Genomic DNA, 27,307 nt, shown 5'->3' with positions numbered 1-27,307 from the left:
ACTTGTTGATGACTTCACTTTTAAGCAGATTCATTATGTATTCTGTGTTAAACGGTGCAGCCTGCTGCTGTGATGAACTCCACTCACATTTTGGGTCAGACCAAGAGGCACATTCAGAGCACATAACTGAAATTCAACATATACGCCATAAAACGGCAACATTGAAAAACTTAAGTCTACAATCCATGACCATGGCCAGCTGTTTCCCTGGAACAAGAAAGCTGTAAACCAGTGTGTGTGTGTGTGTGTGTGTGTGTGTGTGTGTGTGTGTGGAACAGAGACTTATTTCTGGCTTTCCATGTCTCATGATCAGAACCATGTGTCCGCCACGTGGAGAGCTCGCTGTATTTGTGTGGAGCTCAAAGAAACATTTCAATGCTTCTTTGAGGACAAAATGAGGAGGGATGAGACGAGCGCCTCATCATACAGAGCAACGCTCTATATGAGGGTTTTCGAAGAAATACCATGTGATGAGGATGCAAAGATGCCCACGGCTAAAATAAGTCTCAAAGAGCTGCATTAAAAGTGAGGACAAAGACAACAAAGTTTTTAAGATTGGTACACAGATAAAGAGCAATAATAATGATTGATATTTTATACCTAATGTGAAAAAAATAACTTTCCTCTAGAGATTGAAATGATAACTCAGAAAAGATAAATGTAACCAATGTTCATAATATGGGTGCATCCAAAGTCAAATCTTTTCAGGCATAAAATCATAAATGTTGGCGCGTTGAGCTGCGCATCTTTACACAATATTGTTGAAAACCTTGTATGGGCCCAGGCAGAGTGTGGTAATACTCAGGAATGCAGAGGTGAAAGGAGTTTTGAATTCAACTGGCTCCCACTGTCCGTCAGATGGGAGGAGGCAGCGATGCCTGGCAGCGTCTTTGTGTCTTTAAATCACTTAACGGCCTCGTCTTGGCTGTGTCACTCAGGATATTTGGGAGACTCCAGAAAGTCTGCCAGAGCGAGAAAGATTCTGGAAATACTCATATAATACAAGGGAAGAAGGAAGCTTGCAAAAAATGTTTTATATCGAGCAGTGAAATGTCAAGCAAGGGTTGGTTGGGCAGAAGAGGAGGTGTTTTGGTTGTAGCACATGGAAGGCTGTGTGTGTGTGTGAGTGTTGGACTTTGACAGTGCAACGCCAGAGAGAGAGGCCTTGGGTTTATTGTTGTAGAGCTGAGGGAAATTGAGTCTACGGCTTACAGGCAGACACACAGAGAGCAATGCATTGCTGCTGCAGCTGGGAGAGTGTATATTTTCATTCTCACGTTGATGCTTCTCGAGTGAAGTTTCACAAACTACACGTGTAAACCACTCAGCGGAGTGTTTCCTCTGAGGTTTATCACACCTGACAGATCTGGACCTGAATATATTGTCTTTTTTTGCCGTTAACCATCATTGTGTAATTCCACTAAACTTTATCAAGCTTTACATAACGTGGATCGCCACAAAGGCTGAACCTGCTTGAGGTTGTAGGAGGTGTTTCACCTCTCACCTGAAAGACTTCTCAAGTCCAACCGGGCGCTGAGGAGTCCCAGTTATTTAACCTCCTGTGAGGTCACGAACACCTTCAGAGTGGTTGGGGTCACATACAAATTGTTAACCCACCCAGTCGTCATGTGTGTTTTTGGAGTCACATGAGCCACGATGGACCATTACTAAACGGAGGGGGAGGTCTACGACATTACGTATCAGCCACTTACAGTGCAGCCCTGAGCTCCCTCCCCAGGCTGCTTAACGCCCAGCCGCACCGTGACTCATGTGACCTGTCTGCAGCGGTGGGAACATCTGAGGTGAACGCCCATGGATTACATCAGGTATTCATATGGTATAATTACCATGGTAACCAAAGGTCTGAGCTTTTAGAGCACAATGCAGAGATAATCAATATTGTTATACTTTTTTTTGTTTGTTTTAAACTTTTAATATGTATCATCATAACCCAATGGACCAATCAGGCCGATGGCTGGTGCAACAACATTACATCATTCCAATTTATACAGTACTGACATTTTTTTATAATCATAATAATCTAAGAGAATAAATGACGATCGCATCCTGTCACCTCAGTATCTGGGTTACAGGCCGGCTTTCTGTGCCAAGTCTCAGCTCTTAGGAGCAGAGCAGAGTGGATTAACAGATCAGGTTATTTTGATCTGCTTGGAAAGCTGCTACAGGAGGATCTCTGTCCTCGCTGCTCAGGATGTTACACTCACAGCCAGGGACTTTAAAATCAGGTGAGAGGGCATCCCTGCTTCTATGCAACAACAACAACAAAAAAGCCCCCTGAGCTAATGAGGGAATGTGAGAGAAATTTTATTCAACCACGGCAGAGGTTCTTGGTCCTGCACTGAAAAAGAAAATGTATCAAAATCAAAATTTTCATATAAAAGTTTGAAAAGCAAACACATTTATTGTGCAGACTAAAATAATCTATTTAACTTTAATTTGTAACAATCTGCCATACACATTATTCCTATTACTATTTTCATAATTTTTCTATGCAGTGATTAACTGTAAAAGAAAGAGACAAATGTCATTTTTAACATATTTACATATATTAATTAAATAAATAAATACATTTATATTTAAATAAATATTTTTTTAAACAAATATAACAATCAGCATAGGATATGTACATGTAAACAGTATATGTATCTGTTCATTAAATAACAATGCATATACTTCCTATGTTATAACAATCCAGGAGATGTATAGCCTGCCTTGCTGTATGTGAGGTGGAATGTATGACAACATCACTCACTGGGATACGTACGTTATATATTACATCTCTTTATCACACAAATCTGGGTGAACGTTACCCAGTGCACCTGGTTGTTGTGACCCAGTGTTGGTTTTATTTAAATATCACCACAGGATCATTAAATCCAATCAGGCTGTCGCCCTGGATGGTTTTCCATTCATAGGCCAGTGTCAGTGGATAGTTCAGTTGACACTGTTGAAACTTTAAGAAGTCACAAAATATTAAGACCACCATGTGATAATTACTGCTGATTTTCCATGAACTGTGGTAACAAATTGAAGTTATCTGTGTACACACAATTAGTGGTAGTAAAATATCTGATTAAATGTGAGAGTGGGAGTGCAGACTTACAAAACACAACCAAATATACACACCTCTGATCTCAGGTCAAGTTCTCTGTTGTATCGTGATAGAAAATAAAGACAGTTAACCCAAACAAGTCAGCTCCTCTCACCGACTGTAGGAGACGACTGTAGGAGCTACATCGTCTCATTCAGCGCTTCCATGATAGTTTTATAATACTGAAGAGGTCACAAGCACCACTGCAGGACAGAGATGATTTTAGCAGAAGCTGAATGTGCTGTTCAAGTCCGTAGCCGCTCATTGATTTTCTGTGATGTCTGGCAGCTGCACTCTGCTGATTACAGCAGTTTGAGATGGTGTTTGGATCCACTCCAGATCCAATACTGCTCTGAAGAGCGGGGAAGCCCTCGAGTTAAGTGCTGCTCTGTCAGAGTACTTCATCAGTCTAAACACCGCTGCTGTCCAAAGATCATAAAAGATGTCAGCCCAAATGAGATGCATTGTCTCAGTCCTTACGTCTTATGGGTGATTTGACAAAATGTAGATGAAACAGTCTTTGTCCTGAGGATTGTCTCGCTGACTTGGCTTTGGTGTATTCTGTAAGCTGTTGTGTGTTGTGTTTTGGTAAGTAGCAGATATCATTTAAGACACTTCTTAGAGTCTTTGGAGGATCAGGTGTATAGGAGGTCAAAGGTCAGATTTGTGCACATGTTGGTCAAGGTTAATTGTTGTTTGCAAACATAATGTTGACCTATTGCCTATTGCCCCAGAATCCTAAACTTTAACTTCTAAGATGCTCTGAGGCTGTCCAGTGTCTACAGTAAATATTCTATACCTTAATTTGGTTGCCATTACGCAAGTATGATAATCTAAAGATATTATTCTATTATTTCTATTATTGATTCTTTTTTATCCCTCTTGACCCTGTTTTCTTTGTCAGTTTCTCTTGTATTTTCATATCTTCTGTAATTCATATTAGTATTATACTATACACAGTTTTTATTACTGATTGTGAATAAATTATTTTTGCTGGATGATGCTGTTAAACCATACAGTACTGTACACTAATTTAAACAGCTTTGTATCTGGCGACAAATCCCATCGAAAGATTAAAAGCATGATCGCTCTGCAATTTCCCTGCAGCATTTCACTGTTTTCTACTCAAGACACAACTCTTTCTAACTTTAACTTTAAAAATAAGTCATATGTTTAAAGTTTAGTTGCCATTAGCAAATATTACACACTAAGGTTGTCTTTTTTGGGAACTTACATGACTTTTAGTTCTTTGAACTGGATCATTTACAAAAATACTGCAATACCCATCATGCAACATCATTCATGAGATCATACAAAACCTCACAAACCCAGTCTGAAAAAAAAACAACTTTCTGTTGTACATGTGTTGTTTTCAAACCAAAGCCAACGTAGCACTGATGACATCATGGGGGTTATTTTTCCTTGACTTGACAAAACTCTGAACTCATTATGTAAAATTAATGGGTTTCCCCTTAAAAAGCTGTGGGGCAGTTGTGTTGAGTCAAAAGAAACTACAGGGCTCATTCCCGTAAATAAATGTATACTCTATATTTCCTACAGACTGTTGCCATAGCTATCAGGGAATATAGTATTTTCACATGTAATATAGGTTGTAACAGGGTATAACATGTAGAAAACACAGTAAAATTTGTACATATGTATATTTATCAAAACATCTGTACTGAATTTTTACATGGAATAATATGTGTTTGCATGTATTAATGATATACATTCAGTATGTAAGGTTGGGTTTTTAAAAAATATTTTTATTTCTTTTATATGAACCTTCAGTAGTTAAGCACTGTTCCATATATTGACAGGCTTTGAAGTGAATATATGCGTAGCTACAGAACGAGCAGAGAGCTAATCATTTGCACAGGTTATCATCAACACATGACATTGTTTCAATTTCAAATTTTCCTTTTTTTTCAGTTTTGCACTTTCCCTCGTAGCCTATATTTCACATGTGGAAACATTTGACCAGCAATTTCAATTATGTTATTGATTATGTAAATGATATTGGTTATGATAATATGAAAGCATTTTCAAAAGTTACATCTCTACATTGTCTCATTGCCAGTGACAGAGTTTCATGTCTTTTGACAGACAAGAATTGAAACTTTGCCTCTGTTGACCTCTAGTGGCCACACAACGTCACTGTTCACATTAATCTGCACTACAGAAAACTAACACAGTATTATTTGGCTTGAAGTTTATAGTAGATACTGTCGCTCATTCTGGATTTTCTGGAGTTTACATTAAAAACACATATTTCCGTCACACACCTTATTTATGCCATTGGTGTCCGAGTCTGACTTTTATATTGTTTTCAATATGTAATTTCTTTCAGATTTTGCTCCTTGTGAATGACTTACATTTATCTGCCCCACCATTATGTGTTTAACTTGTGGTGTGCATCAAAATTACAATATATCATCATTGACGGTTATATGGGTCCAGATTAGTTACTGTAAGCGGCAGGGGGAATAAACAAGTGTCTTCCCATCACCACATCACCGTCACAAGATCTGAACTTTCATTGCACTTTCTCTTCTTGTATTTCCCTCCCCAATTCAGGAAGTTGATGATTCATTCATACATAGGAATTTAAATTAAATGTTATCTGCTCAATGTGTGTATGCAGTAGAGACAGCTGCATACATTAAAACCTGAACTGACAAGCCCGCACCTGAACAAACGGCCTTTATTCAGGCTCCAAAACTACTCTAGGGCAGTTTGTCTATGAGTGCCTTAGAAAAGGGCTAAATGAATCTCATGAATTATTATTATTATTATTACTGACAAGGATATCTTATCTTCTTCAAGCATAAACAGAATGATACCTTCACATATGATTGATAATTCAGGTAAAAAGTTTTTGCTCCTGTTTCCATTTGAATCAGTCAGTTTCTCCCTGTTTTCTTCAACAGTGACCAATGCTTGAAAATATTCTTTAGTTTTGTTCAATCTGCAGTTGTTTAGTTATGCGATTCGAGTAATGCAAACTGAAATGAGTAGGAGTGTTCTGTTTGTATTTTTTTTTGTCACATCGCAAAAATAAAGAACTTATAGATTATATATCTTATGATAAGTAATATGAATTATATCAAAATGAAATAATGTAGGTAATGACCACATCAAAAAAAGAAAAGAAAGGGAAGAAAGGATACCATGCTGACAAACAGAGAAGCAGAAAAGAAATGTCACATGACTCTGACTGGACTTAACCACACAGCCTGAATGTGGTGCAGCCCCTGCAGGTGTCTGAGCAGCAGGCTCATGTCTGACCAGAGGGTGGTGCTCTCTGCTGGAGGGAGGATCACTGCTCATTGTGCTGCAGGTCGCTCACTGGAGGCCGTGAATGTGATGTTTTCCATGGAATCTGATGAGAGCCTGCAGCCTGTGCACAGACAAGTTGGGACAGGAGGTCTGAGGTATGCCTGTCAGCAGCCGCTCCCCTGCCTCCAGTTTTTCTGCCTTGAGGCAACACATTTCTGCAGAAGTGACTCCTGCAGTTTCAATGACTTAAAAAAACAAACTTTCTATGCTTTGCAAAACCACTCTAAAAGTTGATTGTCCTCTCTTGCTATGTTTTTACATCCTATAAATTCTCACTCTCAGGCCTTACATTTGATTTTTATGTACCGATAAATGCTCAGATCTGTTTTATGACTTTCAGTGGTTTCATTTGTCTTGTCAAATGTTTTTCAGTCTGAATTAAGGGTTGATGATTAGATTAGATTATGATTAAAATCACAGATGTTCTACTATCTAGAATTAGTTTAATTTCCTCTTGTTGTTTATTCAATTTTCAATAATAAAAACTACTACTTGAGGGGATGTGGTTTGATAAAGCCTGACCTTGTTTCTTTGTGCAGCTATGTGTTGCACATAAAAAAACAGACAATATAAAAACATCCTATATAGGAAAGTAACAAAGATTTTATTTTACATAGATGAAATAATGACATTATAAAAATTCCAAAGAAAATGGTATTAGTAAAAGACCCCTGAGATGTGTTGAACCTTTAGTTACTGGCCAAATATAGTCATTGAAACTTTCAATTGGAAAAAAATATCTTACTCTGCACTGATACCACTACTACTTATAGTTCAAATTACTTTTACTGTAATGCAGTTTTCTTGTACTTAAACTCTCAAACTTTAGTTCATATCACTCAGATTCAAGTAACATTTATGATTATTAATTTCTTGCTGCTGTCGCCTCTCATTTGCTGTTCATTGTTAAAACAATTGGCCTTTGCAATGTGTAAGCTTGTGTATGAACCTCCAACCTGCTAATGAACTTTATTCCCAACAACTACAAACATACATCAATTAGAACACCCACAAATATACATGGTGCAAGCTATGGAACAAGACTGAACAATGTCCAAATATTGGGAGCAGAAGTTGGACGGAGCGATTGTCCTCCTAGACGTAGTCCCTGCCTGGTTGGCTGGCAGAGGACGGTGGGTAGCGTGGAGATTTCCCTGAGCTCTTGCCGGGGCAGTTGCAGCAGAGGAAGCCCCCTCCTATAATAATGAGACATGCAGCTCCCCATCCAACGTACAGGGCACTTCCAAACTCAAACCTGTGAATGATAACACAGGTTACAAAATGATGATTAAGTGGACATTTTTTTGTTTTTTGTCAGCTTTACTGAAGTCCAAACATAGAGTGATTACGTTAGGATATTTAATTAGCCTAAGTCTGATTCAAAACAGAAACTTTCAAATATTACAACCCGGTTTCTCAACTCATTATTGTGAGGTCCACTACATAAATATAAAATAATCTGTTTGAAATTGAAAAAACAACAACTTATTTGTTTTACTGAGCTATGAGTTCAGTGAGTAGATAACCCACAATTGCCAACTGTCCTATGATGCTACAACCAGCAGCTAGTTAGCTTAGCCTAGTTTACCATATTAACCAACATATTAATGTAATTATGTAAATGTTTGTTGATTTATATGAATTTATGAACCAGGTTTTGTTTTGACATAAAGACTATAGCTGCTGCTGATTTCCAGTCTTTATGCTATAAGCAAATCTAACCAGTTTCAGGCCAAACTTTCATATTCACTGCATATTTTCCAAAAATGTCAAACTATTCTTGTGTGCTTTCATGATATGTGATCATATGGACTTGTAAAGCTAAGTATTTTGTCTGCAGACGTGGCATACCTGGTCACTTTACTCACCTTGAATTAGTGGGAGTGAATGGGTTGTAGAAGTCCTGTGAAATTCTGTGGCCGTACCAGGATGTTCCCACGAGAGCAAGCAGACCTGAGTCAGAGTAAAACAGGAGAGGGAGTGAATCATCACACAGAAACAACCATTTTCACTACAAGCCGAAGCCTATTTACTGTAAGATGTTAAAGATGACACTACAAACGATGTTCAGTGTGTGTTTGTGTGTTTGTTTGTCTTGTGAGTGAGTGAACTCTGACCAGCGATAATGAACATGATCCCCCCAGTCAGTCCCACTTTGTCCTTCTGCTCCGGCTGTTCTGCCATGCAGGTGGTGCATCTCATGCCCACCACCTCCACCAAGATGGCAATGAAGCACAGCAAGATGGAGGACAGCATCAGTCCCCGTGTGCCCTGTACAATCCCTGGAGAATGGAGACAAAGATGGTTTTCTTGTATGATTCATAAATCATTTCATTCATTCATTCATGCATAAGTTTTTTTATTTTCTGCGACTTTGGCTTTTGGCTTTTGACCTTAAGGTTAAACAGTTGAGTTAAGTTCATGATCATCACCCTGTCTTCTTCTATGTGCACAAATGAATATGAATTGCAAGCGGTATTCCATTAATTCTTCTATCTATTAAGAAATTATAACTGAAAGCTATAAGCATCTCAATAAAGTATCTCTTCACTGAACCTTGTTGCTTAGGTTATAGGGTGAGCTCATCTTTCTACCAGGCAAAAAACAGACGGGAATGCTCACATGATGACTCACATCAGCTTTAGTGTATTGAAGGACAATCCCGGGCTTTTTTGATCTGATGAATCTGGTATCATGAGCTTTTTCCATAATGCCAAAGTTTAAAATCAGTTTGCTCATTTACATTTGGCTACCACCTTACATAACGTGAGTTCCCTCTGAATTTGTTTCCTTTTGTTCTGCCAGCCGCTGGTATTTGAGCGACATGTCTCTACATGTTAGAGGTCTTCAAGAAAAGGCCATTTTCTCTCAGGACTGATGACCACAGAGATACACACATTCCTGTTTTACAATATACAGCTAATTTTTACACTTGTCCAAACATTGTGTGAATTAATCATGAAGTCAGTATTGAATATTCTCTAAGATAGTTTTATACATGGTTCATGTTAGCATGACACACCTTCTCTTCACACACATAGAGACAGATGTTGGACATATTATAATTTATGGGCTCTACAGGGCACAACATACTTATAGTTGATATTTATGAAATATATCTAATAAACAATGCAATGGAAACATGATGTGTAAAACAATATTACCTGGTAGCTGGAGAAGGGAATCATAGATTTTACACTGAATCTGACCGGTGCTCTGTGATGCACAGGTCTTCCACAGCCCTTCATACATAGCCTGAGCTGTGATGATGTTGTCCCCTGCATATGATGAAGCTTTCCACTCCACCATGGCTGTGGATGCTATCGAACCAACAAAGCCCAGGAAGGCCAGAGTGAAGCCAAGAAGTTGTATTCCTGCATTTGCCATCTTTTAAATTCCCAGATCGTAATGAAACCAAGTGGAAAAATTGCAAAAGGAAAAAAAGATCCTCTAGTTGTGTAGAGACAGGAGCAAAACAAAAAAAAAACTTTCTTAGAGTATACTTCCAGCTGGTCTGGGGTGGAGGATCTGGTCCCAAACAGAGGAGTCTACCTGTGCATCTTCAGGGCATACCTGCATTAGATGGAGGGGGAGGGATCCAGGAATGCCATCACCTCTGGCTGAGTTGAGGAGGAACAGGGCGGCACCTAGTGGATGCAAGCAGCTCCTGCAGGGACTCCTGAACCTCCAGAATTCACAGAAAGTGCAAATCTACACACAGATTACTCAAACACTGTAGAACAACACCGTTTTCACATTTTGCATAAACAAAACAGGTAAACTGTCACATTATTTAGAATTTTACAAGAAAATTTACAAGAAAAACTTAATTTATTTACAGTTCCTTAGTGTTGTATTTGTATGAATGAGTATGTTTTATGTGCCTTGCCAGTCTTTATTGGAAAAAGCCAAGTATCTGAAATGACATGCAGGATAAATGAATGAAATAAATAAAATGATTAGTCGTGGCAGAAGTTGTTGAAGGGATTTTTTTTTCACCCTTGCACATTTCCTCTCAGATCTGTTTGTTTTGTTTTGGTAAACAGTGACTCAACACTGACAGACTTTTGTCACCATAAAAAACAAAAAAAAACCTTTGCTTCGTTCCACTTGTTGAATATTACAGTAGCAAATACAAACCCTGCTGCTCTCTGACAGTACAGAGAATATAACTCTGATTTAGATGATTTGCTGAATTACAGGATTAAAGGATTGTTCACTTTTGTGTTGTGATCAGATTAAACTGTGACAGGAGCTGGCCACTGACCAAAGGTTTTGTCTTGCCTAATTCAGACTTGTTGTCGTTTGCACTTTGGGTGAGGTGGCCTATAGAGCCACAAGGAAACTGGATTCTGTGCTGCAAGATCGCTGTAACACTGAGGTATGTTGAATTTCATTCATTTGGATGAGTTCAGTTGGTCTTTTAAGTGACACATAGAAATTCCTCCCTCTGTGAATAAAGACTGAGAACTTCATGCATTTGTGCTTAATATGTCAGTCTTGTTTCCGTCTTCATTCATACAAGCTTTCCAAATGTTTTACAGGGGGAAAATGAAGAAAGAATTTGGCCTGACTCTGCTCCTGCTGCTGCTTCCCTGTCCTGAAGGCGACACAGAGTCACACACCTTTTGTCCATACAAATGCCAGTGTTTCACTCCGGCTCAAGTTCTGTGTGCGGACGAACGGATGACAAATTTGCCCAGAAACATGTCCAAGCAGGTCAAGGACTTTATTGTAATGACATCATCTGTGGCGTATCTGTTCCCTCACACTTTTGAGGAGAGCCCCCAGCTCACCAAGATTGTCTTTCTGAATAATGCACTGCGAAGTATTCACGCTCAGGCTTTTGAGCAACTGACTGAACTGCAGGAGCTGGAGATTAGTGGAAATCCCTGGCTGGACCATTTGTTTCTTGGGACTTTTTCAAAGCAAAGAAACTTGACTAAACTGATGCTTAATTTCAACAGGTTCAAAACCGTCCTTCCTGGCATGTTCGACTCCCTGAAACAACTAGAAACCCTGCAGATGAAGGGAAACATCATATCAGATCTGCCGACATTTCTTTTCCTGAACCTCCACAACCTTCATGTCTTGGACTTGTCCCAGAATAAGCTTGAAGAAGTGAAAGGAGAGACATTTTCTGGTCTGACTAAGCTGGAGATCTTGAAAATGAACCACAACCTCATTAGTAATCTCACATCTGACACGTTCCACAACATTTCTCAGCTGACGGAGCTTCACCTGGAGTGGAATAAGATCTCAGAGCTCGCTGACGGCACCTTCTCCGTGTTAACTGAGCTAAAGGTGCTGAACCTCAGAGGAAACCGTCTTACAACCTTCAGTGATAAAGTGTTTGGATTCAACGCCACAAATCTGAGAGAGCTGAACCTTAAAAACAACAAACTGACGGAGCTGTCCTCTCTAAACTATTTGACCTCTCTCTCTGACCTCATCTTGTCTTCTAACCGGCTTTCAACCCTCCCTGAAGAAATTTTTAGAAATATTTCATTGCTGGAGAATCTAGATCTCTCTGAAAACCAGCTCACGTTTCTGCCTGAAGCAATTTTTCATGATCTACTTACTATCAAAGCGATTCACCTTCACAAGAACAACCTGAGCAAAGTGGAGCCCAAACTGTTTGAGGACCAGATGCTCATTCAGCAGCTCTACTTGTCCGACAACCAGCTGGAAACTCTTCCAATGGGCCTTTTAGACAGCGCAATCATGCAGCACACAGTGAGGCTGCACGGAAACCCCTGGAAATGTGACTGCCACATGTGGTACATTCATGACTGGGTGCTGAGAAACAGCCAAGATGTAGAGATGCTGGACAGGATGCTCTGCGAGGGCCCGGGCTATTTGAGAAAACAGCCAGTCGTCTCCATCACCAAAGAACAGATGGTGTGTAAGGTGTCTGAAGCCGAGATGTCGGATCTCAGCAGCTGCAGCCTGCAAACATCCAGGGACACCATGGTCATCAAATGTAGAGTGGATAAATGTTCTCCGCTGACAGTGAAGGTGCAGTTTCAGGAGAGTGACGGAAACATTAAGGAGCATATTGTGAAAAACGAGCACTCTCAGTGTAGCAATGAGACAATGGCTGAAAACCTCAATGAGTAATTCTCCTTTTTTTTAATCAGATTTCTTCCAATGTGCAAACACTTCCTCATCAAAACCAAGAGTCACATCATTACATGTTCTGACTGTCAGACTCAGTACTGTAAACAAACGTCTAACTGAGCAGCTGATAACCCGTGCACATGAAGGCTGCTCGGTGATAAGAGGGGTGGATGAACCCTCTTCTGGTAAAGTTCAAAGTTCAATCCAGTACTTTTACAGATCCTGTCACTGCTAAAATGAACCATGAGGAACATGTTAATCATCTGCTAACATGTGTTCAATGGCTTTCATGTGTCTGATCTCCATAACCTCTGGATGTATGTAGCTACACTGGCAGAGTAAATGTTTAAACATGTCCATTTACAGAGCTGTGTATCTAGCAATTTGAAGAAAATTAAGAAACTGTTAAATATGTCAATAAAATATGTTATTTTCTTCATCAAGACATTTAGATTCACACCATTTTTATGTAAAACCATATTTGCAAAAGTAACCTAAATGAATTGTGCTGGATTTCAGCTTTTGAGTAAATATACAAAGTTGCCTTTCTCCATAGCTATCCACTCCTCTCATCTAGAGGTTTTACAAAATTGATCAGGAGCAGCCAGTCCTCCTCTGATCACCCCAATGCTCCTGAATACAGAGGGATGATAAAGAGTGAGGGAGGGGAGCGGGGAGGAGGGAAGCCCCAACACAACAAGGCACACAGATGGCTACACCTTGAATACAGCACCCTAACCCATGCTTAATAAGGGTCAAAGGCCAGAGGGTCGATTGGGTCCTTGGTCCGAGTTGAATGACATCACAATTCACACGACAAAAACTGGTGGCTCTCTTATTTCCAAAGTTTGGAAGGATACCACTAAGTTGGAGCTAATCCTCATTTGACCAAAACTATTGGAGTAAACCAGACATTTAACATTAGGTTTTTAGCAAATGAGCAACAAGTCGTTTGGAAGTTGTTAAATGCGTATCTGTCGGCCTAGAACTAGCTGTGATGGTGAGCCTTAATATGAAGAGCATTTTTAGAGGTGGTGACATGAAATCAATTCTAAAAACACAAAATGTTTGAAGCTGTCAGTTTCCATAAAATAGTGATTTCCTTTGAACAAATTTCCACTGCACAGTATACCTACAGTGCAACTCTTGCATGTTATTAAATTACAGATGTAGTTGTTGAAGCAACTTCTTTAAACTGCAGAAATATGGAAGTAAAGTTTGATGGTACGCCTGTTTTAAGCAAAACTCTAAAAAATAAATAAATAAATAACCTTGCCTTGTTTATTTCTAAATATGTACAGAGATATTTCTAAGTTTCCATTGCTGCATGGTCTAAGTTAGCATAACAGCTCATTTCCAGTCTTGAGGAAACATTGCAAATTCAGCATGAACTGTTTGCTCATGAATAAATGTCTCCAGCACTGAGCAGCACATTAACTCCTGTCTCAGTTTCCTCCTGAAGTTAGCATGCTAACCGGTTAGCCTGTTTCATCACTTAACAACTCACTACAGCCTCCAATGTTCACTGAGAACAGAGCTGTTCAGAGGGCGTATTGTAACCTGTCTTGTAAATGCAATATTAGCAAAGCTCTGGTCAGGCAAAACTTATTGCAAACCATCACCTGAGAAAAGTTCACAACTCAAAAACTATAAAACACAGTCCTAGTCATTTTTAGAAATTTTAACGTGAAAAGTTTACACTGTTTACACACAGATATTCTGTAATTCCGGGCCTATACATCATAGGAACAGACTTTTAACTGTACTGATAGGCTATATTTTATCATGTTTGGACAATGCCTTTTGCACATTATGCAAACATTATGTTGCATTGCATTAAAGATGGACCCAGTGCTGGGCCCATGTGGTATTTTAGGTTAATAGAGTTATCTCCAGTACCAAATCAGCTGTCAGCATCCATCACTGCCAATTATTCTCATGGCCTAGCAAACTTACAACAGCGGGGTCTCAGTGCTGTCCTGTGAGGCACAATGAAAAGCAGCTCTTTAACCCCCACAGTAAGATCACAACTCCCTGTCCTGCATGGTGGTCAGTTAACGCCGGATGCCACGGTCAACACAGCAGCTCCTCAGATGGGAGAGGAAAGAATCAGAGGGGAGGAGACATTATCTTGTGAGACACACAATGTCCAAAACAACACAAAGCACTGGGGGGTTTCCCACAGAGTTTAGACCGGCCAGTGAGGAGGGAGGTGCCGAGGGCAGCACAGGGTCCCTCTGGGACAAAGAGGAGAGGTCATCTAAGACTCGGTCCCTGGGGCAAGAATTCAGAGAGTTTTTGATCTAAATGTAGAGTGATGTCACATCAGTTTCCCCCAAATATGTTTCATCACCAACCATCATTATCGAGATCTCTCTGTAACAACAAAGGACATATGTCTCAGTCTTGAGGACAAATGTCATAGGACTCAGTGGAATATTTCTTCCCACTTGAACTGTCATGTCTATTTTTTTTTTTCAGCTTTGACGTTCAGCCAATCGTGAAATGATGACAAACACTAATTTCCATTTTGTGAACAGGTGGGTATTAGCTCTGCTCTCTCGGCCAATGAGAGGGTGACGCGCATCTTCCATGATACAATGATCTGAACATCTCAAGAACACAAACAGGCCGTTTTGCACTCTCAAGACATGAGTCTTGCTTACAAACAAGGGTCAATATTTACCCCTCAGTGCACCCAGACCCCCGGGTGGAGGCTAAATTGGTGTTGCTGACCAAATTAAGAACAGTTGACCTGATGTGGGTGTTAAGTGGATGGGGCGATGTCACCAGAATGGTCGTCTTTTTGCATACTGGTACACTGCCTCTTTGTCTTGTCTGTGCCTATTGGAGGATAACAAGAGGCTATAAGCTCCTTATGATCACATTACAATTATGAAGGAATGGAGGATGAATCAGGACCTATGGCCCTGTGGACCTTGCTCTTATATGGCCATCCTTGTTTTGTTTCCAGCTCCACAGATGGAGAGGTTTTATTATGCATGCATGCAGACCTTCATTGTATATTACTAGTCGTTCTAGTGAAGAGTCAAAGCAAAACTTAGCAGCAAAACAATTGACATATACCTCCCACACTCCAACTTCTAGAGGCAGAAGTAATTTCTTAAGGGGTCTTTGTTGCACAATGGAAAGACATGACAAAACGATGCTTGAGTGCTCTCCACAAAAGATGCTTTTACTAAGATATTGCTAACCGTCATCATGCATGTAAGGCTTTATGAATGCAACACCACCAAAAAGTCCAGCATTTACTTTGTCAAGTTTCGGTTCCCTGTTTTCAGAATTGCTGGAATTTTATAGGTAAACCTCAACCAGAGAGGGTAACGTCTCCCGGTGCTGACTAAATAATGATTTCTTGTTGTAAATGTTATTGAGGTATTAATTGATATTTGGTCATATTCTCTGCAGCTCTTTTATCAGATGGTGCATAGTTTAGGGGGCTTTCTGAGGAATCACAGATTATATGGGATTTCCAAGAGGACAAAATAAACCCGCCAAACAGGATTCTGACAACCTGGCGTCCCTCAGTTTCTGATTCCTCATCTATAGTGCTGATCAAATTTATGAATGATTGATGAAGCATGGTGTACAAAGCCACCAGTTACAACATTTTCTGCCTTTTGAAAAGTGGGAGAGTCCATTGGTTTTCTTAAGATTTAGAGTATCATTTTGGTTCTACCTCCTCCTTTTCAGCAAGGGGGGTGTTCCCTTTGCATAATTATGATGGGGATAATTGATGGACAGGACACCTCAAACTGCAGCGCCTTTTCTGCTAAACAGTGCAATTCTACCAGTAAATTCTTTGATGAACATGCCTTTAAACTTGTGTTATATTTCATCAGCTATTATCATTTTAGGCTCACTGTTTTCTATTGATCTGTGATGCAACAAGTACGGGCCAAGAAGCACAAGCAGCCATCTGACAGCCCAAACCTCAGGACTGAACTGGTCGAGAACAACGTTATTATCACCTTGAAGAAAAATGGACAGAACTACCACAATAAGACTCTAGATGTTGGAAAACAAAAAACATCCCTCCAGCTTTCTTTGACTTTGTCTGACTCCTGTGGGTTGATTCAACTGTTGCCTCACGCATGGTTTACCAGTGTTGCCGGCTTCACCAGAGCAAAAACTGGGGCTGTAATCGGAGCGTTCGTATTATGGGATGTCTCACTTTGAAGGAACACCTGCAGTGAAAGTGTATCTCTATGGTCCTCTTCATGAGTCTTCATGGGCATATGGCCAAGAACAACAGAGAAAACAAGACCCTCACCCCCTCTCCAACATTCAACACAACATTTCCTTTGAGGATGCAATGACTTGTGATCTACTACCAGAGCTACTCAGTATTAATGACCACACCATCATCTCTCTGTGTGGGTTCAAACTAATAAATTACCCACTTCCAGTGTTATCGTGCCATCCTGACTCTAAATTCACCCCCGGATGCTACACTTCCACCAGTATGTGTTCAGTTTTGCAAAAACAACCAGCTAAATCAAAAAGGGGTGAATTGGAGTGAAGGCACAAAGAGTATTGTCTATTCACTATTGATATCGAGTGCATAATCTATTCATTAGCCTTGATGTGAACCACCACTGACTACTTCCACCCCCATCAAGCACCATAACAACCCCTAAGGACAATACCACGCCAATTCACCCACCGAGGCAGCAGCGGAGGTTTCCGGTGTGTGTCAGAGGGAGACGATCTCTACAATCAGGGAACTTGTCACAGTTGTCTCTGTGTTGGTGAGAGGAGGTCATCAATCATGGACCACAGCAAAAGGGCAGGCCCTCCCAGCTCCATGTTTACTATTCTCTGTTTTACAAGGTTTGGGGAAATACTACATCAAACTAGGGTCTTGATTAGAGAGGGGCAAGGAGAGGGGGTGAGACACAATCTGACAAAAGATGCAGAGAGGGGACCAACACTGGTAAACAGCCCAAATTTCCTCAAGAATGGCCGTAATTTACCGAAGCTGCTCCAATCCAAAACCCACTCCAGCTTCTCCATCACCTAAAGGTGTGGAAAGGAGGGACCTGGCACTTCACAGCTCCTCTTATCTGAAGAGCGCAGCCTGGCCTGAAGAGTTCTCAAAAAGCCTTTAAGACCAGGACCTTTGGGAGCGGCCAACAATGAGCCTTCTTTAGCACGGTGAAAGTGACAGCATGGTCCTTCCCCCTCCCAGGCATTAAACCTCTTCCTGGATAAACAAGGGGAAGGCCCTTTATGAAGATGGAGAGGGTCACAAAGAGAGGAGCCATTCAGCCACTGAGGGGCCCGTCTTTGTTTTTGTGTTTCGCAGGGTCTTCTCAATGGATGCTCTGGTTGGAGGGAGGGGGCTCTATTTTTGTCTTTAAGTCCTCCTTACTGCCACTCTTCTCTCAGCTGTGCCAAAACAGAGATGTAAACTTAATCGACTGTATCATTTGCACAAAGTGAAGAGTTTTTAATAACTTTTTAGTGACTGGGAGATTATTTGAGCGCGAAGTTGAATTTGTGGGATTCGATCTTGATATGTCGTCACATACATACAGTACAAGATATGAGTGCAAAATGTATTGTGCACCTGTTCTTCAAAGAAACAAACAGCTTAGAAACATACTGGTTACTCCTGTTTCTGTTATGACCTGATCTCTTCAATACCATGAATATTAAAGAGGAAAAACCAAATGGTCATGGATTGTGTGAGTGTTTGCCTCTGGAGGTACCACTGTTTGATGCTGTCAAAGGGAGGCCCTGTGTTCTGGTGATGGGCTGCCAGGTCTGTTGATGGGTTGCCAGATTTAAGGACAACATGCTGTCGGAGCTGCCTTGTCTTGGGAGTGTGAATGAGGGGCACCTGTGACCTCTGGTCACACTCTCCTTGCGGCTTGCTGTGTGAGCACCACGCTCAGGACACACGCTGGGACTGTGAGGCCTTCAACTGTCCACTAAATGGGCAGCGACTGGGCCAGCTCTGCAGGGCTGCTGCTGATGAGCCATTGTGCAAACACACAGCTCAAACAACAAATCATTTCAAATCAGATCAACGGTCTACTTTGTCAAATGGATGAATCATTCAGGTGTCATTCTGATCGACACAGGAAGACACCTGAAAAAGTGACAACATGCACTTAATCTTATTAGATATATCAGGAACCGGTTTTGCCGGTCTTCCTTTAGTGTCAGTGATCATATCTTATATACTATATATGTCCCCTCTGGAAGGAGGGCAACAGGCCTGCGTGTGTCAACAGACCTTCCGTGCTGGTTAGCAGCATGCCTTTTGGCCTCAGCACGACATCTCAGGTTCCCTATCTCATTAAAGAGGTGTTTATTTCCAGCCACAAAACGTGTTTCCCCTGTAACTGTGTAGGAGATTATCACGTCTGGACTGTAATTATACAGAGATTGTGTGGGGGGATGTTAACAGAAAGGACTTTCTCATGTGTGAGCGGCTCGTCTGCCTCTAAATGAACGGACATTAGCAAAGATAAACTGACATGGAGTTATGGCGGAAGAAAAATGATCAACACACTACTGCAGTATTTGTTGTGAAGATAGAAACATTTTATTAATCTCAAAAAAAAAATCATATTCAAAAAAATACAGTGCTTTTCAAGGACACCCTTGACCTCCTGAGGCAAATGAATTGTGCCATATCAAAAACAGAAAATAAACACAGCAATCAAAAAGGCCAAGAATATCTCCTAATATCATATAAAAACACACAAATGTGTGAACATCCCTCTCAAGTAGGTTTTAAAAACATTTACAAAATGTACAAAAATATGTATTATTGTGTGATAGTCCTTTTCCCCACAATGTGCGGAGTTGATTTTCTACCATGGTCTCCAAACAGAGTCTGAGGTGAGTGGAGGTGCAGCCAGTGACACGTGGTGGCTGTTTTGTGCGCTCAGAGGTATGAGAGCTGCACTGGGAACAAGAAAACTGAACTGTCCTTCCGGGGTGGGCACCACCTGGAAGCCGCCGTAGAGCTTCATCGCTTCCGGGGAAACGTGCATCGCTGTGCCACTCTTGCACGGCATCTGTGGGGCCGAGGAGGCTGGGATGTGTGTGTTGGTCTGTCCGAGTCCAAGTCCACCCGGGTGAGCTCCATACAAGTTGACAGCGCTCATCTGGGTCACGCAGGCCGCCAGGTGGCTGAGGAGGCGAGTCCTCACCTCCGTGTTCACCCCCTCACATGTGGACAAGAAACGGGTGACCTCTCCGACACACTCACTGAACCCAGCTCTGTATTTACCCAGGACGGACGGGTCTGTGTTCACAGCAGCTGTAGGGGAAAATTAAAACACATGAGTACACAAATATGGTAGATGGATTAAGACATTCAAAAAAATAAGTAAAAAATACTTGTAATATTATTGAATACTTGACAAATAGGCAGATTTAAATAATGAAAAACATAATTTCATTCTTGCACTTGAGGCCTGGGGGCAACACACACACACACACAGCTGTGGGTGGGCAATAAATCTTGTAGAGCGTGGGAACATGTTTACCATCTAAAGTTAGACATCCAAGAAATACTGCAGGCATATCAATATGGTCCATCCAGAAAAGGCAGTTACATACCAGTCATCTGAAGTCGCTGCAGGTTCCTGAGGTGCTTCACAGTCATCTCCAGGATATCAGCCTTCTCCAGTTTGGAGTGTCTGGAGCTCTAAAGAGGAGAAGAGATGAAACGTTTAGTTTTACAATTGTTCCGTATCTGTGGTAAAATGCTACAATTAGAAATATAGGCTATATGTTATAATAATGTGTGCATGTCCTTACGTCTTTCTTGAGGGCGTCCAGGATGAGGGTCTTCAGCTGACCCAGACTCTCATTGATGCGCGCACGTCTCCGCTTTTCCATGATTGGTTTGGAGGACTTTAAAGAAGCAGGAAAAACACCGATGAAATGCAACTGTGACAGTTTTTTTTTTCTTCCATAAGGTATCTGAAAAAAAATGAGCAAATGAGTTCTGACTTGAAGAAAAAGAAGAAGCTACCTTTCTGTTCTCCATCAGAGCCCGGGGTTTCTCGGGTGTGGAGTCCCCACTCGCCGGCGTAGCAGCCACAGCGGATGGAGCCGTTCTCTCCAGAGTACCGGCTGGCATCTTCAGCTGCGTTTCAAACTGTTTACCGGTGAGTCAAACAAATAAACAAACAAACACCAAGGGGCAGAAATGCTGCTCAACAATAAGAGACGAGTCCCGCCTTCTCCCGGCTGACACCTCGGTGCTCTTTACCGATGACAAACAGAAGCGACTTGAGTCTCCTCGCCGAGCTGACGCCCACTCTGCTTCTGTTTCCACCACCTCGGGTCTTATTTATAGAGCTCGAGCCTGCACGCGAGCGGCTCGTGTGCGAGTTCCTGGGCTCCATCACTCTGTCCAATGGGGCGCGCGGACCCACCGGCCGCCCGGTGCCTGGGGAGCCCCCCTCCCCCCGGAGAGGGACCACTGCCTCCGATACTTTCACTGGGGACTAATCTCCACCAGCAGCGCGGAGAGTCCCGGGCAAAGTTAGTCGCAACGGGAGCCCGGTGCGCGACGCAAGTTAGTGCCTACAACTACAAGGTGTAGAGAGACGTGGTTTACCGAGTGAGGCTTCATCAGATATTAACCTGTTACTGAAGGTGCGTCATGTAGCTATAGCCAGTGGATTCATGTAGCCGCTGTTCTCCCACCTGTTGAATAGCCTACTTAAATTAGCGAACTTTTAGCGTTTAACGTTAAATCCATTCATCAACTTAATAAATTAGTCATTAATTAAGCAAAAACCCGCTGGTTTTAGCGTCATAAAAACAAATTTAGGCTTATAAATGCAGGCTTATTAATGTGATTCTGCGCCTTGGTGTTGGTCAGACTTTTTTAAGAGTTGGTAATCTATCATGATATCATTCTCGAAATTATCCAATTATTTAGGCTACCTATTTAATACAAAAAAGCTAGGCAAAACAAAAAAAATAAGTGACCTCTTAATGGCTGTAGTTTAAATTTCTCTTCAATGGTGAAACCACGAAAAATAATGAATGACTTATTTGAATATCACCAGTCAACATTTTTTAAATTCCAAATTATTATTTTTGATGCATGGAGATTAACAATCACCAACTGTGTATTTAAAAGCTTAAAGAAGTTAATCACAAAGTTAAACAGAAAATTGTACTACCAACTCTGCAGCAGAACATGATTTATTTTTTTCCTCAGGTAAAAATTTAATATTAGGTGTTTAGGGCGACTAGCCTACTTTGATAGGCTTCAATGAATTGTACAGGTTCTTTCTGTTTGTGCCTCTCTCTGCTGCACACAGACACACACACACACTTTTCGGGGGTCACCGAGTGCTTCAGAGAGGCAGTGAACACCTCATTCTCTGACACACTCCCGGCCTGATGTCCAGTGAAGAAGAAAATCACCGACACACTCAGATGTCCTTGCACTGCCATGAACTCTGACACCTCCTGTCTGTTATCAGCCACCGTGGGCAGAAAACAGAGCTGGGTTATTTAAAACATGCCAACAATCTCAGCTGGATTTCAGCTAAAAAGCTTTTAGAAATATATCAAAACATGTGGCTGAATGTGAACTTTTATAGAAACAACTTTTATCAGTTTCTGTTATTTTCCTAATCTATTTTTTAACTTTTACTGGAGTATTTTTTGAATAATTTTACTTGACTTTAGTCCTTAAAATCCCAAATTAGTGTATTACCTATAGTCAAAATATAAAACATGGTATCCATCCGGTTTTTGTTGAATATTAATGCAGTAGTGAGTTGAATGTTTGACAGAAACTTTCAGGATATTGCCTTGATTATGAGATATGTCTTAAAATGTATTGAAAAAATGTTTTAAGGCATCAAACTGTAATTGAATGGCTTCTTTTATTAGTGTTTTTGCTGTTTTTCTCTCCAACAACAACAACAGCCTATCAAACACTCATTATTCATGACTCAATACTAGAAAGTCTATGTTCATTCATTCAATCATGCAGCACTAGCACCAGACAACATGACTCTGTGGGATAGAAATGTTTGAAAAGGATAAAACACCCCACAAAATCCTGTCTATGCAAATATCACTATTCAATAATCCTTTTTTTTTTCCTCATAGAGATTTCTTTTATCTTCCTTCTGTTGCTTGGTAAAGACTTAACTCACAATTAAAACCATCTTGAAATAGCGGAAAATTTTAATTAGAAAAACTTCATTATTTTATATTCCAGGATTCACACATCAACTCCTTTCTCCTGTAGGTGTGAACTTCTTGTAATAAATAAACTTGAGTTTTGCTCCTTTATGTTATAAAATCAGCTCATTTGTCAGTTCTTTCAAAATTCAAACCAAAGTCACATGTTTTGGTCCTGATTCACATTAAAGTATATGCTGATCATCTTAACAGCACTATCTTCTTTCTTTGATTTTTTTCCCCTCCTTTTTTTGTAATTATATCGTGGAGCTGATTATTGAAAAATGTGAAATACAAGAGATCAGGGTTGTTATGCAAATGCACAGTAGCCTATTAATGTGACACATTTTATACAATAAAATGTATCTCAAAAAACTCTAAAACGCATTCTGATCTAAGGCCATTTAAATATTGTTTTTTGTCTATAATATTTGCCATTTAACAACAACACACATGTAGAAATATTCCAGCGGTTCCACATCAGTGTTGTATTAATTGACAGACATCTTTGTCTGGTTCAGGTTTACCATTAGACGCCTCTATCCTCTCTGATAGACTTCAAACGCTCTCTGTAAAGCTCCTAAATCCTCAGAGGTGAAATGACCCTAAAAGCAGGTCAGAGTTTGCATCCACAGCTTTCTCTCTGCACGAGCAAGACATCTTCAAGCACCACTGGCTTCTTGACCTGGGTCAATATTAAATCAGGTTTACTTATTATGTAACTAATTAAATCACATTTTTTTCCACAATATAAAATGTTTAATGAACTCTTAACAGGAGTTTTTGCTCTTTATTAGCAACAGCAAGTAAAGATGTTGAACTTATTATAAATAACAGAGTACCTTACTAAAAGTGATGTTAACAAATATATTTTTAACCATAAATCTTCACATTCAGGTTTTTACTTCACTGAATTACTCTGAAGTAAAAAACATTTTTGATTCGCACTAACGCATTTAACTCACAGCGACCACCTCAGCCCCCTCAACCCTCAACCCTCAACCCTCAACCGTCCTCCTGGGATCACACAAAGTGCTCAGTTAATCTTCTGACTGGATGTTTTAACAAGATGCTCCTTTAATATGGCCCGAGGTCCCAGCACGCAGCAAATGAGAAGGTTTCTGGAGAAGAGGCCATGCAACAATAAATTATGTCCCATCACTTCTGTTTTTCAGCGAGCCTGCTGCTCTGCCACAAACAACCCTTTATTGTGTGGATGGAGATGTAGACATGAGGTTTATAGTGCCGTCCTGATCTGTATCAGTGTGGGAACCCTGGGATGGGAGGCTGCAGGCGGCGACGGACGCTATCAAGGTACAGCATGTGACTGATAACCACAAGGTGGGGGATACACAGACAGGGAGGCAGGGCCCCTAATGCCTGACATTAAGATATATTAGAAATAGGGGAGACGACTTCACAGAACCATTGAAACAATCATTTCAGATAACAGCAGAAATGAAAAGCATCCCAAAGGTAACATGCATTTTGAATTAAGTTAAGGAAGAAAACATCTTTTGATCCAGCCTTGCTCAACTATAACTTTGTATCGCGTATTTTTCAGGGAAAGAATCAATCATTTGAAAAAAAGGAAGAAACTAGAGTTGGTGTCATGTCGTTATATAAGATGCAGCCATTTAATTGTGGATATGAACTTGAAAGGGACCAAAGCGTATGGATTATGTCAGCTCATGATTTGATCATTGATTTGATCCAATATCAGAGACATCTTCATACATGTCTTTGTGACTGACTGACCTCTTGCCAGTCGCCACTCTCCTCTCCATCTTCACCTAGTCTGAAAGCTGTGGCCCCGTCGTTCTCCTCCACCCTCTGCCACCACTGCCATTTGGGCAGTGAAATGACCATCCTCATCATCAAATACCGCAGAGGTTCCCTTTCAACTGGTGGTATGAAAACATCTCCGACCAGGAGGGGAGGGCACAGACAGAGGGGATCACTTAAACATCTCATCCAGCGCTCTGCGCCTCCTCTCCGTTCCTCCTTCTGCCTTTGAATTCCCCCTTAAAGAGGGAAGGGGCGCCCTCCCATAGCAACTCCCAGCCCCCGGCTCTGCCCGCCTTTGTCCCCCTCCCCAACAGCAGTTTCTGCTCCAGAAGCCTTAGACAAGGCCTCCATTAATTGCAGGCCTGTGTGGAATACACGTGGGACAATGGGCCCAACAGAGTATCCGGCCCCCAGACAAGGCTGGAAACAAGTGGTACAGGAATCCGGCAGAATAGACTCGTCCTGGCTGATGTCACTGAATACATTTACCTACCTCAGAGCGCATTCACTCTGCGCTTTGTTTTATTTGGACAAAAAAAGAAGGGGTAGGGGGAGGTAGCCGTATCAATGGAGAAGAGGAGCTGGAGGGGGTGGGCTCAAGGATGGGAAATAACTGGTTGTCATGGCGACGTGCTGAATCAAAAATATGGTCAAATTTAGCGGAGACAGAGATGTAAAAAGGGTAGGGGGCATTAGACTGAACCCTGCGTGAGATAAGAGGAGGCTGAAAACAGAGGTTTAGTTTTTTTAGCGTATTCAGCCCTGTTTATACGGCAATAAAGAGCGGATAAAGAAGTGGGAGATTAGGAGACTCATCTAGGCTCATGTTTGTCAACAACAACCTGAGCGTTTTTCAAGTCAGCTTATTCCAAGTCAGTACACCGGCCTCGGAGGGGATGCTTTGCTACGGCAAGTGAAGCTGCGGAGGAAAAGGGGGACCATAGCAACTGGTATTTCAGCATAACAACCTACCATCTGTCACCTAACGTGGTGGGTTCTTTCTTAAAAAAAAAAGCAGCCAGCATTTAGATCTTCAACTTGGAAGCAAAGGCAATGAGACTGAAGTCTTATTGAACTCTGGGTCTCCTCCTTTGAAAAGGAAACCCAGTCATCGCCTTATCCCTCATCAAATTGAAAAACGCTTTTAGAGATTCTAAGAGAGGCCTCACATTTAATTTTTAAAACCCAGACATGAAAGTGGTCCTAAACCACATTCAGCAGTAGAAACTCTTTAAAGGACTAGTTAGCATGTAGATTATATGCATTTCAGTGCATTGTCAAAGTATCTAAGTGTATTTACATGTTAATATGTTCAGGGATACTATCGTCTTGAAAAGGTGTTGGGGGGAGGTTGGTTAACTCTGTATTTTCTCTCCATGGACCATGGGAATGTGATTTCTTTGTGCCATCAAGGTTCAAACACATTCCCATAAGGCCATGGATATTATGAGCATTGATTCCCTGCAGCAAAACAACCTGTGAACCTGTTGATCCTGGTTAGAGAGCAAGACTGCCGTCCATAAACGTACTGTAAAAAGACGGCCTGGCCAGTGGTTAAATCACATCTTCTTCCCTCTCGTGGATAAAGATGAACGTTTCTGGACTTTTACGTGAGCATCGAGCCAGCGAGCTCCCCTCGGCAAGAGCCCCGCTAATGCTCCTGCCATGTGGTGCTTATCCTCATCCAAGCTTAGTCCATATTCACGAGTGTGTTTGCGTTGGGATTTATGAATGTGAAGATGGCCCATTCTTGCCACTCAAGATGACTCACAAGACCGGCGTTTTGGCCACTTACGCTGTCAAAGCAGCCTGGGGGATGCCCTTTCAGCACTCGAGGACCTCTGGCTGAGTCCCCTTCACACCGCAGATCAGCCTCACTTGGGAAAAAGTCCCTGCTCTTTACAGAGGGAGCTGTCCTGAGGGATGGCGCGCTCCTTGTCCCAGGGCCTCCCTCCTTCACCTGCCGGCTTAGTGCTCATCACTTATGCACATAATCCCTGGTTAGTGCATGTGATCCACTAGCCCGGGCCCAGGCCCCTGGCCCCCGAGCCTCCCATGCTCACATGCTTGCTGGGTGGCTCCTGGGTGGCCATGGCAACTGTCATCTTCTCATGACAGTTAGGCTTCAGTCACGGCTCTAAGTCCCTCTTCAGTCTCTGTGCGTCTTTTTCTGTCCGCTGCTCTCTGTCTCCTAAAGCCCTCCTCTGTTTGTGCGTTACTCTATCTATGGCTCTCTGTCTCTTTTCTCCCACTTTGACTGTTCCCATGCTTCGGCCCAGCTCAGTCTGAGAAAGCAGACATAACACGGCAACACCGCGGCACCTTGAGGGGCCGCAAAGCTCTATCAGTGCTTTTCTAGTCTACGTTTAAAGGCCGGATTCACCATCACCGCAGACTGTAGACCAAATGAAGGCCTGACCTCATTTAATTGTGAGTCTGATCTGTAAATGGAGATGGTAAGATACACTTGTGCACCTCTTTTCATTGTGGTCAGCGCGGGCCTCTGAGTGCAGATCGTCTTACCGCGAAGCAAGACCTCAGCCTCGACCATTAGTTTGTTTAAGGTGCCGAGTATCGCACAGGCCCCTCGGGGGACAGCGGGGGAGACAACCCAGCGATGCTGTGTGGCCCCACACTAACAAGTGTCACAGTGATCCCAGCTGGTCCTCCCCCTGTGTGAAAGCCATGTGAGAGGCGGCTCCATCCATGCCCCTGGCACCTCCGCACAAGGCCCTCCATTGACTT

General features: G+C 41.6%; 3 protein-coding genes across 3 annotated transcripts; 1 reads left to right on the top strand and 2 right to left on the bottom strand.

Moving 5' to 3' along the window:
- Nucleotides 1–7,371: 7,371 nt before the first annotated feature.
- On the bottom strand, nt 7,372–9,996 carry cldn1 (claudin 1). The gene is made up of 4 exons (XM_085804360.1): nt 9,616–9,996; nt 8,569–8,733; nt 8,320–8,404; nt 7,372–7,706 (listed from the first exon to the last, which is right to left on the bottom strand). Exons 1-4 carry the CDS (start codon nt 9,836–9,838, stop codon nt 7,547–7,549), a joined length of 633 nt encoding a protein of 210 aa, XP_085660486.1. The 5' UTR covers nt 9,839–9,996; the 3' UTR covers nt 7,372–7,546.
- A 759-nt stretch (nt 9,997–10,755) lies between these two features.
- Nucleotides 10,756–13,120, top strand: LOC146970738 (uncharacterized). Its single transcript, XM_085804358.1, has 2 exons — nt 10,756–10,832; nt 10,996–13,120. Exon 2 carries the CDS (start codon nt 11,003–11,005, stop codon nt 12,569–12,571), a length of 1,569 nt encoding a protein of 522 aa, XP_085660484.1. The 5' UTR covers nt 10,756–10,832; nt 10,996–11,002; the 3' UTR covers nt 12,572–13,120.
- Nucleotides 13,121–19,133: 6,013 nt separating this feature from the next.
- Nucleotides 19,134–20,895, bottom strand: LOC146970737 (transcription factor HES-1-B-like). The gene is made up of 4 exons (XM_085803855.1): nt 20,592–20,895; nt 20,375–20,470; nt 20,174–20,261; nt 19,134–19,871 (listed from the first exon to the last, which is right to left on the bottom strand). Exons 1-4 carry the CDS (start codon nt 20,697–20,699, stop codon nt 19,420–19,422), a joined length of 744 nt encoding a protein of 247 aa, XP_085659981.1. The 5' UTR covers nt 20,700–20,895; the 3' UTR covers nt 19,134–19,419.
- Nucleotides 20,896–27,307: the final 6,412 nt, after the last annotated feature.

The sequence above is a fragment of the Trachurus japonicus genome, chromosome 17 (genome assembly GCF_045865225.1).
Source record: "Trachurus japonicus isolate A0001 chromosome 17, Traja_1.0".
Taxonomy (NCBI): Eukaryota; Metazoa; Chordata; class Actinopteri; order Carangiformes; family Carangidae; genus Trachurus; species Trachurus japonicus.
The sequence above is the reverse complement of the archived record's forward strand: the minus strand, read 5'-3'. Positions and strand labels throughout refer to the sequence as shown.